The sequence below is a fragment of the Rhinolophus sinicus genome, linkage group LG04, assembly GCF_036562045.2.
Source record: "Rhinolophus sinicus isolate RSC01 linkage group LG04, ASM3656204v1, whole genome shotgun sequence".
Classification (NCBI taxonomy): Eukaryota; Metazoa; Chordata; class Mammalia; order Chiroptera; family Rhinolophidae; genus Rhinolophus; species Rhinolophus sinicus.
Genome location: NC_133754.1, coordinates 165,216,841 through 165,233,625, shown reverse-complemented (window position 1 = coordinate 165,233,625; position 16,785 = coordinate 165,216,841). Strand labels below are relative to the sequence as shown.

At 35.0% G+C, this 16,785-nt stretch overlaps 1 protein-coding gene across 3 annotated transcripts in view; it reads right to left on the bottom strand.

Annotated features, from left to right (window-relative positions):
* Positions 1-16,785, bottom strand: part of TMEM38B (transmembrane protein 38B) — a 46,544-nt gene that overhangs the window by 22,339 nt on the left and 7,420 nt on the right. The window contains exons 2-3 of one of the 3 annotated variants that reach the window (XM_019734144.2): positions 15,698-15,845; positions 10,408-10,564 (exon numbers count right to left, since the gene is read on the bottom strand). In XM_019734144.2, coding sequence (XP_019589703.1) covers positions 10,408-10,514 — 107 coding nt within the window. In that variant the 5' untranslated portion in view covers positions 10,515-10,564; positions 15,698-15,845. Of the gene's footprint in view, positions 1-10,407; positions 10,565-10,848; positions 10,958-15,697; positions 15,846-16,785 lie in introns of those variants that run through there. The other 2 variants (XM_074330790.1, XM_019734143.2) reach the window with 2 other exon arrangements.

Sequence of the window (16,785 nt, the reverse complement as noted above, 5' to 3'; positions counted from 1 at the left end):
CTTTTTCCTCTGGAAAAAGGAATGAGAAAAGGGCCTTCGGTAGCTGAGCAAGGGCTCTATTTCAACCCCACTAACATCTTCACCCGTGCTCCTTTGTGCAGTACATAAACTGTAACCTATACAAAGTTCTCAAGGAGAGAGATTTGTATTAAGGAAACACATATTTTCATACAGCTGAAAGAATATAAAGCTTGTTCTTCCATTTAGTTGAGTAAGCTTAAGTTTTAACCAATTAAATTGTGATATTAGTTTGAAAATAATTCACTCATCCTCAGGTGAATTATTTTTTTTTTGAAGCTTCACTTGTTCTAAGCATCTGTTCAAACAGTTTAGCAGTAGTGTTAAATTGGAAAACACACTACTTCCCCCCACCCCCATCCCTAAAATACTCTCTGGCAGATAATTTTGTGCTTAAAGCAGAACGTATCTTCTTTCTAATGGAGTGATGTGGCATATACTGCCTGAAAAGAAGTATTATGTTTCTTCTAAAAGAAGTTGTTAATCTTACTGCAATTCATGATTCATAAAGTAGTAATTCCCAAAAGTATTCATGGAATATGAAATCTATTTGCCAAAATACTGCTTCAGAGATCCATTACAAGAGGCAATGGTTTGTTCAGCCTGAGGTACTCTTTCCTCTTTGTCTCCACTTACCAATTCCTTCCTATTATTTAAGGTCCCACTCAAATACTAGTATACACTGACTCTGAGAGTTTTGTTTTATTTAATATTCTCAGTTCAGAAAAAATTCTAATGGCTCTGTACAACTAAAACAATTGGTTCCTATGCCTCAACATAGTTCTTTATTATACGTTTTTCTTTATAACATATAAAGGCTGCAATGCTCATAATAAATTATAATAGTCCTTAGATGGCAAGAATCATTCGTCTTATCCCTTCACTCAGTATGGTGAAAAGTAGTCCTGAATTAAATCATTTATTTACAATTAATCTGGAGGCAAAATACAAAATATTTATCAAAGAATCAGTTGATAATTAAAAGAGCTTGAGAAAAAGGAATAAATTATCTCATAGCAAAAAGCTTTCTGAAAATGACTGGTAGATTTAAAAATTTTACATGTTCATTATAATATTTTCAAAGCCTCTATAAAATTTTTTCTTTAAGTAACAGATTTCCAGGAAGTCGGTTGGGTACTGGGGGGGGGGGGGGAGGGAGAATGAGTTTCACTTAAATAAACAATTTTAAAATGTATTTTTAAATAAAATAAAAATATTTTGGTATCCACTGTAAATCAGATTAAGAAAGGGGGATTTGGTTTCAAAAGTAAAACAACAAAAACAAAAAACACAAATGATCCCATTTTCATTCTCTACACTGAGACTATCTTCAACAATAGTTAAAAACCTATAGTATTACAAAAGCAATCTTGGACTTTTTATATTCAACTATGTGACATTATGGCATACGATCTAAAAGTTGTAACTATTCCTATTTTTTAATAAATATTCTATTTAATAAGCTATTTCTAAAGTAGACCTATAATAAGCTAATATTTTAAAACAGTTTTTGTTTCAAGTATTAAATAGTCACAGGGGAAAAGAACAATTCTTCATGGTGCTCAGTAGACTTACAAGTAAATATATCAGACCAATGACTCCCTAACCAACCATTCCTTCTCTATAACACAAGTTTAGCTTTTTTTTCTTTAAATAAATTTTATTGGGAAATATTGGGGAACAGTGTGTTTCTCCAGGGCCCATCAACTCCAAGTCATTGTCCTTCAGTCTAGTTGTGGAGGGCACAGCTCAGCTCCAAGTCCAGTCGCCGTTTTCAATCTTTAGTTGCAGGGGGCACAGCCCACCATCCCATGCGGGAATTGAACCGGCAACCTTGTTGTTGAGACCTCGTGCTCTAACCGAACCATCCGGCTGTGCCACAAATTAGCTTTTTAAAATTCCTTTAATGAATCACTCAACCAACACTCATTAAGCAATCTTCATGTCCCTCCTTCTGTAAAAATTATCATTTCCCCTTTAACTAAAATTGTTACATGTAAGGAATCTTAACTTGTAAAGCACCTAAAGAAAACATATCAGAAAAGAAGAAGAAATGGAATCTATTAGACAAGAAATTGAATGAGAAGTCAATTGACTTCTCATACATTTTTAAGTCACTTAGGTTAATGAAGAGGAAAAAAATGACAAAGAATAGTGCTAAATAACAGAAGTTAGTCTAAAATAGGATACAAACAGGATGCTAAGCCACTGACAAATGAAAGCTAAACCAGTTTAGTTAGGAAAGATAAAAGTAGAAATTAGGTTAATACTAAGAGTTGAGCAGAAAGAAGTTTCCTATGGTTAGTCACTGAGAACTGTTTTCACTCTATTAATTCCACCGCTCTGACTATCAAAGACAGTATTACTTACCTAAGCCAAAACAGAACTATTCACTAAATACAGTTCACATTAGTCCAATATGACAGCTTTGCTCTTACTACTCTAACAAATTAATAACTTTATATGCTTTGAAAAAAACTATTGCAAGATGACAGATCTGTAAAACTATACCTATTATTGTATTTTTCCTCATAAAAATGCACTCAATTATACAAATATGCATTATATAACAGATATGTGGAAATTTAAGGAAAACAAACTGGGATACAAAAATCAATACAAAGAAAAATTACAAAATATGTATTTCCTCCAGAAAGTTTTCAAAAAGAAAAATCCTACAAAAGTGTACACTGCCTTCCAAACAGTTGTCTCCCTTTGCCAGTAGATGGTGCTAATCTCCAGATGTGAGCATTTCCAGTGATTGTACTAAAAATGACCTTTCTAGTAAGTGCACTCACAGAATCCCTTAGTTTAGCTTGTTCGAGTTTAACATATGTTCCAAACATAATTTTTTCTTTCAAATTAAAATCAGATGAGCAAAGATTACAAATACATTCTCAACATTTAAACTTTAAAAAAGAAAATAGTAAAATATGCTGTTTTAAGCAAGTATCATTTTTTTATATTGTCTATGAGAACAGAGATGACATTTGTATTTCCAGAGTCCAAAACAATCTACAACATAAGTGTAGACTAAAGGACTAGATATCCTAGGTTTGAAGTCTGGCTCCAACCACCAGATATCTGTTGATACCTTGGGCGTTATTTAACTCTTCTGGCCTCAGTTACATCATCTACTAAATGAGAATAAAATAGTACCTACTTTACAGGGTTCTTGTGAGATAATATATGTACCTAGAAAAGTGTCTGGGACATAGTAAATACTACATCAGTGGTTTCCATTGTTTTGTAAAGACCAAGAAAACTCGAACCAGTAAAAATGCTCATCAGAAGAATAAACAAAAATAGATATTATAAATAATGAATTATATAGCAGTGAGAGGGAATGTACTACATACAAAAACACAGATAAATCTTAGTATCATAATATTGAGTGAAAAAGACAAGTCCCAGAGAACTACATACAGTCATGTGTCACTCAACGATGGGGATACAGTCTGAGAACTGTCATTAGGCAATTTTGTCATGTGAACATAGAGTGCACTCACAGGGGATGTCAAAACTAATGGCAAGGGTTCTGGGAGGATGATAGCAGCAGTGGCTGCAAAGATTTTGATCTCTTCAAATCCCCACGTAAAGCAGACAAGGCACCTAGATAGCAAAACCAAAATCCCATTCACAACACTTACAACAGAACTATGTGACAAGGTATCCCTTCAAATCCCAAAATGGAGGTGGGCAGAGACAATTCACCAAGACCTACAAGACCTACACTGCTTGGCAGGAAAAAGAAAACAAAACAACAAGGGGCCACTTAATGGACCCAGGAACAAAACAACTCCAGAACAGCTGATGGGTATTCACTAGAAAGCACAGCAGGCCAATTTGGAAAACAATAGCTGAAACTGGGAGGTCCATGATAAGAAGGTCTGAAGGGGTTGGATCAATTTAGTCCCCAAGAACTTTCAAAACTGATCCGTCTGGCCTGTCTTCTAGAACAAGCCCCATAATGAGAAGAAACAGCATATAGAATCAACACCGAATATAGTAGAACAACAGAAAAAAGACAAACTCTAGAACAAACTTGTACAAAGGAAAAGACCTAGGAAATATCAGAATCCAGGCCATCATCTTTTGAACACTATATAAAAACAACAGAGGTGGAGCTCTATGAAGTCATAAAATCTTTCCTGAATTCCACCTTATGCTAGAAGTTAAAGAAACTTAATTCCCCATAAAAATTAATAACTTTATAGAAAAGTATCAAGGTCAAATCCCATATGAATTCATTATAAGAAAAAAAAACAGAATAAATCCCTACAGACAGTGAAAGCACTCAGGAAAGTATATCCATAAAACAGACCCAAACTACAACTACTATTTCAAAACAAGCTAAGTCATTAAAAAAGTAAGAACAACACACTAAAAAAAAAAAAATACATCAGAATTAGAAAAACTGAGAACTAAGGATAAAATATGCAGGTTAAAAATAAGAAAGAAAAAATTCACTAATGAAGACCAAACTAGAAGGAAAACAAAGAGAAATAAATACAACAGTGCCTTCAAAAAATAGAATGTGAACCGAAAAAACATTTAAAATTTTAAAAAAGATAAAAAGGTTCATTGGAGAAAGGCAAAGAGACAATATACCAATAATAGGAGTTCCTGAAGAAAGGAAAGAACACAAATAGTAAAATAACTTTATCAATTAAAAAAAATGTGTGTAAATCAGACAGAGAAAGACAAATACATATGATCTCACTTATATGTGGAATCTAAAGAAAAGAATAAATGAATGAACTAATCAGAAACATAGAGGAAAAACTGAGGGTTGCTAGATGGGGGCAGATAAGGGGAAGGTGAGGGGATTAGAAAGCACAATTGGTAACCACAAGATTGCCACGGGGAACTGACAAAAGTCAATTTGGGGAATGTAATCAATAACGTCATAAAGATTTTGTAGGGTATCCGATGGACACTTGTCCCATTAGGGAGACCACCTCAGGGATGATGTAGATGCCTGATCACTGCACTGTACACCTGAAGCTGAAGCTGAACAATAATGAATGTCAACTATAATTTTACATATAGATACAAGTGGAACACAGCATTAGGAATAGACAGTGGAAATGTAATGGCTGTATGCGATGTCAGAGGGGTAGTAGATGAGGGAGGAGGGTTATCACTGTGTGAGGGCTATAAATGATAAATGTCTAACTATTACGTTAGTAATAGTTACTAATGTACACCTGAAACTAAAAAAAAAAAAAAAATGTGTAGCTACTAAAAAGAACATACCACATACCTAAGAATACTGACCCAGAATGAATACCATCAAGGTATATTTAATTTAAAGTATTAGATTTTAATGGAAAAAAATGTTTTGGGCACATAGAAAAAAAGAATTATGTGACTTATAAGGGGAAGAAAATTAAATGATCGTCAGACTTTTCACAGGAATGCTTTATGGCACAAGAAAATGGAGTAACATACTTAAAATACTCAAAGATAGAAAAGTATGATCCAATCGATTTTATATATGTAGACAGTAAAACTCACTTTCAAGTACAAAAGACACAGACAAACTTATCAGCATGTGAGAATTCAGTTACTGAAGAATCTACTACAGAATAAGCTTCAGACAACCCAAATTACTAGCAGGACAAAGACATAAGGATTGATGATAAGCAGTAACTATACAGTTAGCTATAAAATTAAGACTGAATGAGGATTAAGAAGAGTGTATAGTATGTAATAGCTGTCACTATGACAGTGCAGTACATCTATTTTAAAAATGGGAAGAAAATAAAAAGTGTACATACAAAAAAAATTGATGTTTTCAGTAATCATATGAGTGGTAGTACTAGTACCATTAAACCAAAATTATTGTGTATTGTGTGCATAAAAGAGGAAAAAAATAAGTGAGTAATGTTGGAATATTCTAATGCTATCATATCTTATGCCCTTCAGAACCAAAATTCTTAATGTGGAAGAAAAGAGATACATATGTAACAAAGAAAGCTCTATGGTCTTGTATTTGATTTAGACATTCCAGTATGAACTCATGAGTTATTTCATCCTTATTGTTTCCTAGCTCTGTACACTGAAAAGGCTTAGAAACAACAATCAATCCAGTAATAATAAACATCTCAGACTGCAGTCTCGAAATGCTACTTCTCACACACACACACAAAAAAAAAACCTACTAGAGAAATGAGTGATTCCATAAGAAAAATGTGAGATTAATCTTATAGTAAGTATCAAGGAAGCTAATCAAAGCCTCAGGAGCAATCTGAAGAAGTTTCTACTAGCCAAAAATGGAACAATTTGAGCTTCAATGAAAACAATAACTGCAATTTATTGAAACCATGAAATATGCTTAAATCCATGGGTTCATATTAAAAAAAAAGGGGGTCACCTTTGGAGAATGGCAGAGGACCAATTCATTATCCTGAAAACCAGTAAATAAAGGGAAAAATATCAGGTATTTATCCTGCCTTTCCTAGATGAACTGTACAAATGGGTAACCAAATAATAGATGATTAGTGGGAATTATAATTTATAATACTATCCCAACTAATACAAAAGAAGAAAAGATAATATTAGACTATTAAAATTTTACAATTCCCAATTAATTTAGTCAGTAAGTGTAAAAGAGTGCTAATGTCAATAAACAGAAAACTAATCAGACATTTTGGGCCTCTTACGGTCTTACTAAACGGATCTAACCTGAATTTGAATTGGATTCTGGATCCATCTGCCAATTTTCAGGAAATACAAAGAACAGAGGAACATAATGATACACACCATGAGTATGCAATTAGCAACCTCCAGACTATGGAAAACTCTACATGGCAAATGGCTCTGGTTCTTCAAGAGATAAATTATAAGGGAAAGAAAGGAATGGAGGTGGAACCTATAAAATAAAAGAGATTTAAGAGACATCAAATTTTGTTATGGGCATGACTAAATTATAGTGTCTATGGATGAACACATGGATGACAAAATAAAAATATGCAAGGAAGTGATTATCAAGGCGGCCGGAGGGCTCAGTTGGTTAGAATGTGAACTCTTAACAGGGTTGCCAGTTCGATTGTCACATGGGCCAGGGAGCTGTGTCCTCCACAACTAGATTGAAGGACAACGACTTGGATCTGATGGGCCCTGGAAAAACACACTCTTCCCCAGTATTCCCCAATAAAAAGAAAAAAATTAAAAAAAAAGAAGGAGGGCTGGCCTGGTGGCTCAGGCGGTTGGAGCTCCGTGCTCCTAACTCCGAAGGCTGCCAGTTCGATTCCCACATGGGCCAGTGGGCTCTCAACCACAAGGTTGCCAGTTCAACTCCTCGAGTCCCGCAAGGGATGGTGGGCTGCGCCCCCTGCAATTAACAACTGGACCTGGAGCTGAACTACACCCTCCACAACTAAGACTGAAAGGACAACAACTTGAAGCTGAACGGCACCCTCCACAACTAAGATTGAAAGGACAAAACTTGACTTGGAAAAAAGTCCTGGAAGTACACACTGTTCCACAATAAAAAAATAAAGAAAGAAAGAAGGAAGTGATTATCATAGAAGTTAGGATAATGGTGTGCTACTGTAATGGTTATTTAAGGTGGGAAGGGGGTTGTGATTGGAATGAGACACAACAGAAGGCTCTTTTAGAATGGAGGGCAACGCTCTGTCGACTTCAGCAGTGGTTACAATGACATACCTTACAATAATTCATTAGACGATGTATTTGTTTTTTTTGGTTTTCTGAATTTTCACTTTATAATTTAAAGATGTTTTAAATGGAAATTTTTTCTTAATTTAAATGATGGATACACAAGTTTTTATTATATCACAACTCTTTATACTTTTCACGTATTTTACATTCTTTTGTACCCAGTCAGTATTAATTGAAATGTTTTAATTTAAAAATACATATTGTTTATAGTGAAAATTCCTCTTAATAAGCTCACAGTGCTGAGTTGAAATCCATATTCTGCCATTTACTAACCCTCTCAGACTCAATTTCCTATTACCATGTTTCCCCGAAAATAAGACCTCACTGGACCATCAGCTCTAATGCATCTTTTGGAGCAATATTAATATAAGACCCAGTATTATACTATATTATATTAGATTAGATTAGATATTATATTATACCCGGTATTATATTACATTATACTATATAAGACTGGTCTTATACTATATTAAAATAAGACCAGGTCTTATACTAATTTTTGCTCCAAAAGACACATTAGGGCTGATGGTCCGGCTAGGTCTTATTTTCAGGGAAACATGGTATATAAAAGGGGGATAATAAAAGATCTGAGGTTAACAAATAATTAAATACTATACTACTAAACCTCTATAAAAATGCATTTCTCATTTTCCATTTCTAACATACCTTTTAGTTTAAGCCAAGAAAGCATATATTTATAGAAAAACAAGTTTATTTCATTTAAGGGATCAACTAATGAACACCTGAAATTCATTGCGACTCAAATGTACAGAAATCCCTTAGATAACAATACACAGCAGCCCCATTCCTTTAGCAATGTATTTACTGAACCTAGAAAGTTCTTGGTACATGGTTAATAAAACAAAGCCCCTGCTCTGATGGGCTGTTATGCTAGCGGAGTGAGACAAACCAACATGAAAAGAAATGAACAGATAATATGTCAGGTAGTAATCAGTCTGAGAAGAATGAAGAACGATGATGGGAGAGTCACGGCAGAGGAGGTGTTATTTCAGTCAGGGACAACCTCTCTGAAAAAATATGGCCCTTCTGGGCAAAAACCATTATAGAAAGAAGACAGCAAGCACAAAGGCACTGAGGTAGGAGGACATCTCAAGTGTTCAAGAAACGGCAAAGCCAATGTGGCTGAGCAGACCGTGCAGAAGAGTGGGAAGACATCACATCAAAGAGAGTGGGAGGGAAGATTCTGCCGCATTATAGGCCACGTTAAGTGTTTTGGATTTTGTTCTTAGCTAAGATAAACTATTGAGCATAGGACTAGTATGTTCTAACTTACTTTTAAAATAATCACTTTGTCTGCTATATGAAGAACAGACTCAGGGGATAATGAAAAAACCAGCTAGACCACTTAGGAAGCTACTGCAACTGTCCATGCAAGAAACAGTGGTAATTAGTATGTAGGAGTCGAAGTGGAAGTGATGGAAAGTGTCAGATTCTGGATATCCTACTTTTTATACAGTTTCAGCATCTGAAACACATTTAAAACTTCTCCAAAATGCTAATATTTTTTTAAAATATTGTTACAGAAATAAGAGTCCTTGAGGAAGTCTTTCAAAACACATAGCAACTGGAAGAATATATGCTTAATGGTCAAACTACTGTAATTAATGGTTAAACAAATCTCTAACCATTGGAGAGACAGTGGCTATTAAGTGTCAAGCCTCTAAAGTCAAACTTTCTGGTTTTGATCCTGGTTAAACACTTACTAAAAATGAAAATTTCAGCCAAGTTTTTCTATGCCTCAATTTTATCATTTGTCAGATGGGAATAATTTAATTATTATAGCTACCTCATAGAACTCCTGTGATTAAATATAAAAAATGAATATAAAGAATTTAGAGAACATATGGTAACAACTCAATAAATATTAGCTATCAAATTTATTCTTCTACTCCTACTCGTTTTCACTGCTATAGGTTCTCACTATTATTACTTTTTTCCATTGCTACTACTATTTATAACATTCCCTTTTATGATTAGTTACACATTAATTTAAAAGGTATCACAATAAAAATGAATTTTAAATATAACATGTTTCTAACACGTTATAAATTTCATTGATATGGCTTTTAATCAAACCAGTGTTCGCTTTATATATAACAAAGCACTCCGATCTGTATTACACTTATTTAAAATTTGATGAATCTATCCTCTCAAGGATAACTACATTTGATTTGCAAGAATTCAAAGCAATTTCTAATAACATTTCTTGTGTTCTTGAAAACTAAATTCAAAACAAATTAAGGTTAAATCTCACAAGGCGCTGAAAAATCCCACAAAGAGTATGACAAGAACAATTACTGTACGTGAATCATAATCACTTGGACTTTTTGTGTAGTTGCTCACATTCTGGATTTTATCCTGTAGTGTATCTGCGTGTATGGGTTAGGTTCACAAGATAAACTGTTTGCGGCCAAATATTTGATGCCCTTTCATACTTTGAAATGCTTCCACTAAAGATACAGAAGACAATGGTAAGAATGATTGCCTCTGTGAGAGGATGAGGGAGAAGAGTGGAAAGAGACAGACTTCACACTTAAAACCTTTGGGATTATTTGGGTCCCTTCCCTTGCACATGCATTAACTTTTAAAGGACATAAAATGTTTTTTTAAAGAAAAACATTTCACTTACTAATAATTTATAAAACAATTGTTAAAACATTCATCATAATGTCAGCTTACCAGATTGAAGATGCCAGTAATACATTAGTGTTGTTTGCAAGAAACCTCAATGGAGGCTCCGCAAGCAGTACACAGGATAAAATTCCCCCACCAAAGCAGTGGAGCATAGCAGTAAACCAACTTGAAAAAGGATTCTTCCATGCCTCTGCCGCTGCTCCTGAAATGATAAAATAAAAATATAGTCTGAGATAGCTGTATATTAAACAAGTCCCAAGATACCACTGGCACTAAAGAAATAAACTTAGTTTCGTAATTTTCTGTAACTTATCATTACTCATCTTAGTCACAAGGATTATAAACGGTATCTTTTGTTCTTTATTGAAGACAAGACTAGAAACATTTTGTTAAGACATGGGTGATTTGGGGCCCCTTTAAAACACTCTGTTCAGGCTCTTATTGCCAGTTTTCCTAGAAGTTGATTATTATAAACAATCTCCCCACCTACTGTTTCGTTTCATTCCTAACCCAGTCGATATGTTAAAAAGACATACTCAGAAAAATTTATAATCTTAAGTACTTTTAAAAATAAGAGCTGAAATAAACTACGCTTTCAACATAACAGACTAGAAACAGAATAAAAAAATAAAACCAAAGGTGGAAAGTTGATGAGGAACAGATACTTACATCATCTCAAAATGCCTCCTAACAAATTACTTATTAATTACAGAGGGAAATAATACTTTAAAGTGCAGAAGGCCTTGCAGACATCACTGTAAACAAACATCAGATGACTCCTGATACAATGCGCTAAGAACACATCATTACTTCTGGCTATTTCTACCAAAAATGTATAACTTGAACTAATCTAATCAGATACACCTAAATTGAGGGCTATTCTGAGAAAGAAAAAAAATACCTGGTCTATACTTTAATGTCAAAGTCAAGAAACACAAAAAAGATTGATAAAATGTTCCAGATTAAACGACATTAAAAAGAAAACAACTAAATGCAATGCACATCCTAGATCATATCCTAGAATGGAAAAGACCAATAAAACAGACCATTGCTCAGCAAGTCTGAGAAAAGGGTGGAGAAGTGGAAAATGAAAATAATGCATAACATCAGAAGAAAAAATAATAATTTTAGAGTTTTTAATTATAGGAAAACAGCATATATTTAATCTGAAAAAGGTGAACATGTAGTTGAAATGGGCAATTTTCTAAGAAACCATAAATTAGCAAAATTCCCTTAAGAACAGATAGAAATCTAAACATACAAATAACTATGGAAAAAATTACAAGGCAGTCAAACATCTATCTTAAGAAAACTGCTAGGGGTGGCCAGATGGCTCAGTTGGTTAGAGTGCAAGCTCTGAACAACAGGGGTGCAGGTTCGATTCCCACATGGGCCAGTGAGCTCGCCCTCCAGAACTAGATTGAAGACAACAAGCTGCCGCTGAGCTGCCTGCCGGAGGGGCAGCCAAATGACTCAGTTGGTTAGAGAGCAAACTCTCAACAACAAGGTTGCCAGTTCAATTCCCACATGGTGGTGGGCTGCGCCCCCTGCAACTAAAGATTGAAAATGGCAACTGGACCTGGAGCTGAGCTGCACCCTCCACAACTAGATTGAAGGACAACGACTTGAAGCTGATAGGCCCTGGAGAAACACACTGTTCTCCAATATTCCCCCAATAAATCTTAAAAAAAACAAAAAACAGCAGCTTTAAAAAAAAAAACTGCTAGACTCAGATAAATTAATTGGAAAACATTCACCAAGAAACATTCACCAAATAATTTTGGATCGCTCATTTTTATGCTATTATAACCATTACAGAGTTTAGCAAAGGAGAAAAACTTAAATCATTCTATGAGACAACATAACACCAACATCAAAAATTATAAAGAAAAGAAAAAGCAGGGCCAGCCTAGTGGCTCAGGCAGTTAGAGCTCCATGCTCCTAATTCTGAAGGCTGCCGGTTCGATTCCCACATGGGCCAGTGGGCTCTCAACCACAAGGTTGCTGGTTAAATTCCTCGAGTCCCTCAAGGGATGGTGGGCTCTGCCCCCTGCAACTAAGATTGAACACGGCACCTTGAGCTGAGCTGCCTCTGAGCTGCCAGATGGCTCAGTTGGTTGGAGGGCGTCCTCTCAACCACAAGGTTGCCGGTTTCGACTCCCGCAAGGGATGGTGGGCTGTGCCCCCTGCAACTAGCAACAGCAACTGGACCTGGAGCTGAGCTGCGCCCTCCACAACTAGATTGAAGGACAACGACTTGGAGCTGATAGGCCCTGGAGAAACACACTGTTCTCCAATATTCCCCAATAAATCTTAAAAAAAAAAAACACAACAGCAGCTTTAAAAAAAAAAAAACTGCTAGACTCAGATAAATTAATTGGAAAACATTCACCAAGAAACATTCACCAAATAATTTTGGATCGCTCATTTTTATGCTATTATAACCATTACAGAGTTTAGCAAAGGAGAAAAACTTAAATCATTCTATGAGACAACATAACACCAACATCAAAAATTATAAAGAAAAGAAAAAGCAGGGCCAGCCTAGTGGCTCAGGCAGTTAGAGCTCCATGCTCCTAATTCCGAAGGCTACCGGTTCGATTCCCACATGGGCCAGTGGGCTCTCAACCACAAGGTTGCTGGTTAAATTCCTCGAGTCCCTCAAGGGATGGTGGGCTCTGCCCCCTGCAACTAAGATTGAACACGGCACCTTGGGCTGAGCTGTGAGCTGCCAGATGGCTCAGTTGGTTGGAGGGCGTCCTCTCAACCACAAGGTTGCCGGTTTCGACTCCCGCAAGGGATGGTGGGCTGTGCCCCCTGCAACTAGCAACAGCAACTGGACCTGGAGCTGAGCTGCGCCCTCCACAACTAAGACTGAAAGGACAACAACTTGAGGCTGAATGGCACCCTCCACAACTAAGATTGAAAAGACAACAACTTAACTTGGAAAAAAGTCCTGGAAGTACACACTGTTCCCCAATAAAGTCCTGTTCCCCTTCCCCAATAAAATCTTAAAAAAAAAAAAAAAAAAGAAAGAAAGAAAAGAGAAGAAAAAGCAGAGAATGAGAGAGGAAGGAGGAAGGGAAAGTGATAGGAAGGAAGGAAAAGAGGGAGGGAGAGAGGAAGAAAGAAAAAAAGGAAAAAGATACTACAATTCTTATGAGTTAATAATTTCATAATTTTCTATAATTTATCATTACTCATACTCAATCACGATCATCATAAACCATATCTTTCGTTCTTTATATAAGTCAAGATTAGAAACATTTTGTTAAGACATGGGTGATTTGGGGCACCTTTAAAATACTCTGTTCAGGCTCTTAGTACCAGTTTTCCTAGTAGATGGTTATTATAAACAATCTCCCCACCTACTGTTTCCGTTCATGCCCAATCTAGTCAATACATTAAAGAGATATATTAAGAAAAATTCTATATAACTTATATAGTACAATGCACAAATACATTAATAACAAATTGAAATCAGTAGTTTTCTGAAAGGATAATAAATCATGACCAAATACATTTTATCCAAAGAATTTAAGGAAGGTTCACGCTTCAAAAATTCATTAAAATCATTCACTATATTAACAAATTATTATGATCACTCCTTTAGTCAGACAGTAAAAATCACTTGATAAAATTCAACACTCCTTAAAAAAAAAAAAAAAATCCAGCAATTTATCAACAGAAAGAAAAGTACTTAACCTGAATAAAGCCATGAAGGAAAAAGATTTACAAATGTGATTTCATGAAAATTTAAACCTTCTCTATGACAAGACTGGGATAAAATGTTTTTCGATCTACATAAGGCAAATTCCAACAAATCAACAGAAAAAGACAACAAAGAGAATAGAAAAATGGGCAAGTCACAAAGCAGGAACTATAAATGACTAATAAACATACCAAAAAAAAAAAAAAGTCCTCCACTCAGTAATCTAGGAAAAACAAAATAAAACAAGATGTTATTTCACACACATTCATTTAGCAAAATAAAAATTAAAAAATTACAGATTATATTAATAAATCGGCAAGGGTAAAAAACATAAAATGGGCAAAAGTGTGAAGAAATTCATATACTCTTGTGAAAGTGTGAACAAGTAAAACTATTTGGAAGAACAATTTAGCAATATCAATTAAAATTTTAAATTTAAAACTGACTCAGGTGTCCAAGGAGCTTCATGCAAGAATATTAAAGCAGTATTGTTTATAATGCTGTGGAAAAAATGAAATACATCTAAATGACAATCATCAGAGAAACAGTTAACAAACCATGATCACTTGTACTATGCAATACTATACAGGAGCAATTCAAGAGTGGGGTAGATCAATGTCAACATGGGAAGATCCCCAAGACATGCTGTTATTAAAAACAAAGAACCAAATACCGTGTTTCTCCAAAAATAAGACCTAGCCTGACAATCAGCTCTAATACATCTTTTGAAGCAAAAATTAATATAAGACCTGGTCTTATTTTACTATAAGACCTGGGCACATATACTATACTATAACATAAAATAACATAACATAACATAACATAACATAACATAACATAACATAACATAACATAATATAATACCAGGTCTAATACTAATTTTTGCTCCAAAAGACGCATCAGAGCTGATTGTCCGGCTAGGTCTTATTTTCGGGGAAACACAGTACAATCATGTTGAACAATAATATTACAGTATGGAATCACTTATGCGCAAAAATACAAACACTGTATATTTCTACAGGTATATACATAAACATGAAATGCCCAAAAAGGGTCTGTAATACACCAAAATATTAACTCTTTATTATCTCTTGAGAAAAGCTTGGAATTAGCGAAAATGATCAAATGGGCTTTAAATTTATTTAATCATATTATTTAATTATATTTGGGTTCTTCAAAATAAAATGTTCATTTATTAATTGTATCATTAAATAAAAATTTAACAAATTATGTCACATCCAATCTGATGAATACAATGCATTTATTCAGAAGAATGTAGCAGCTGTACATGCATTGGCATGACAAAAAAGAAAACCATATGTATTTCAACAAGATATACAGTAAGAATCATTTGGGGGTGGAAATCAGAAAACTACGTATTTCTACAGGCAGATACACATGCAGGCACTGCACAAAACTAGGTCTGCAATAATACACGCCCCAGCTGTTAACTGTTGTTACCTCTTAGGGAAAGGACTACTTATACACAACAACAACAAAAACTATGCAAATGTGTGTGTGAATTCAGGAGACTAACATCATCATACTTGTATTAACATGGGAATTCATCTATACGTGCTTGGGGGAAAAAAGAGAGATAAAAATTTAAATAGCGCAACCCACCATTCCACACAAGAAAATGTGCCCAGGAGTGAACATGAGTTGGCAGATGTGAATTTTCTGTGGTGTACACATCCTGTCAAGTGAAGTGATGTCAAGGTTTAATGACATACATCTGGTGACAACTCAAGAAATGGTGACCTGTTCCAATCTGGAAGACAAATTAGTTATGAAAAACTTACTAAAACACAGGATGTCAATCTCCAGTGTCGCAATTCCCCCTATACCTAAGAATTTTCAAGAGTTATTTTGATGATATATGGTCATGCTGTCTTGAGAGTCAAACCTCTAGTGAGATGTCATACCATATCTCTAATACACATATATTGTTATCTATCTAAGCATAGGCATGTATAGGCACCGCTCAGGACTGCCCCAGAGTGGTGACTGATTACAACACTGATCAGTCAGCACAGTAGATGATCACGATCTTTTCTTTTGGTCAGTGGACACCAGCAGCCACATAGAGTCATCCTGATGTTGAAAGGCAATACAGAGTATGCACTGCAGAGCTTAACTGCACAGGTGTAAATCCTGGCTCCAGTACTAATCTTGGTGTCAACTCAACAACTTAACTGTTTGGTGTCCCATATCACACAAGGGTTTCATGATTTAAAGGAGCACATAAGGGTTTCACATATCAAAAAATACGGTGTTTAAATTAAAAAAAAATTTATTACAGTAAAAGACACATTGCCATTAATCCCCATCAAAATACGCCCCCTTGCTTCGAACACTTATCCCATCATTCTTGTCACTTTCTGTAGTGAGTGTCTTTAATTGCACTGTCATATATATATATACACACACACATATATATATATATATATATACACACACATATATATACACATATATATACATACACATACATGCGCGCATGCACGCACACACACACACACACAAACACACTGTATTACAATTTACTAGTTTTACAATATTACAAGTGAGAGAGGCTACTGTGATTGCATATCAGTTTTGTGACCTTTTTGTAGGCTCTCTAATCTCTCTTGGCTTAAATTTCAACTTTCATAAAATGGGAATAATACATAACTTATAGGGTTTAAGATGAGAGAATACACATAAAAACA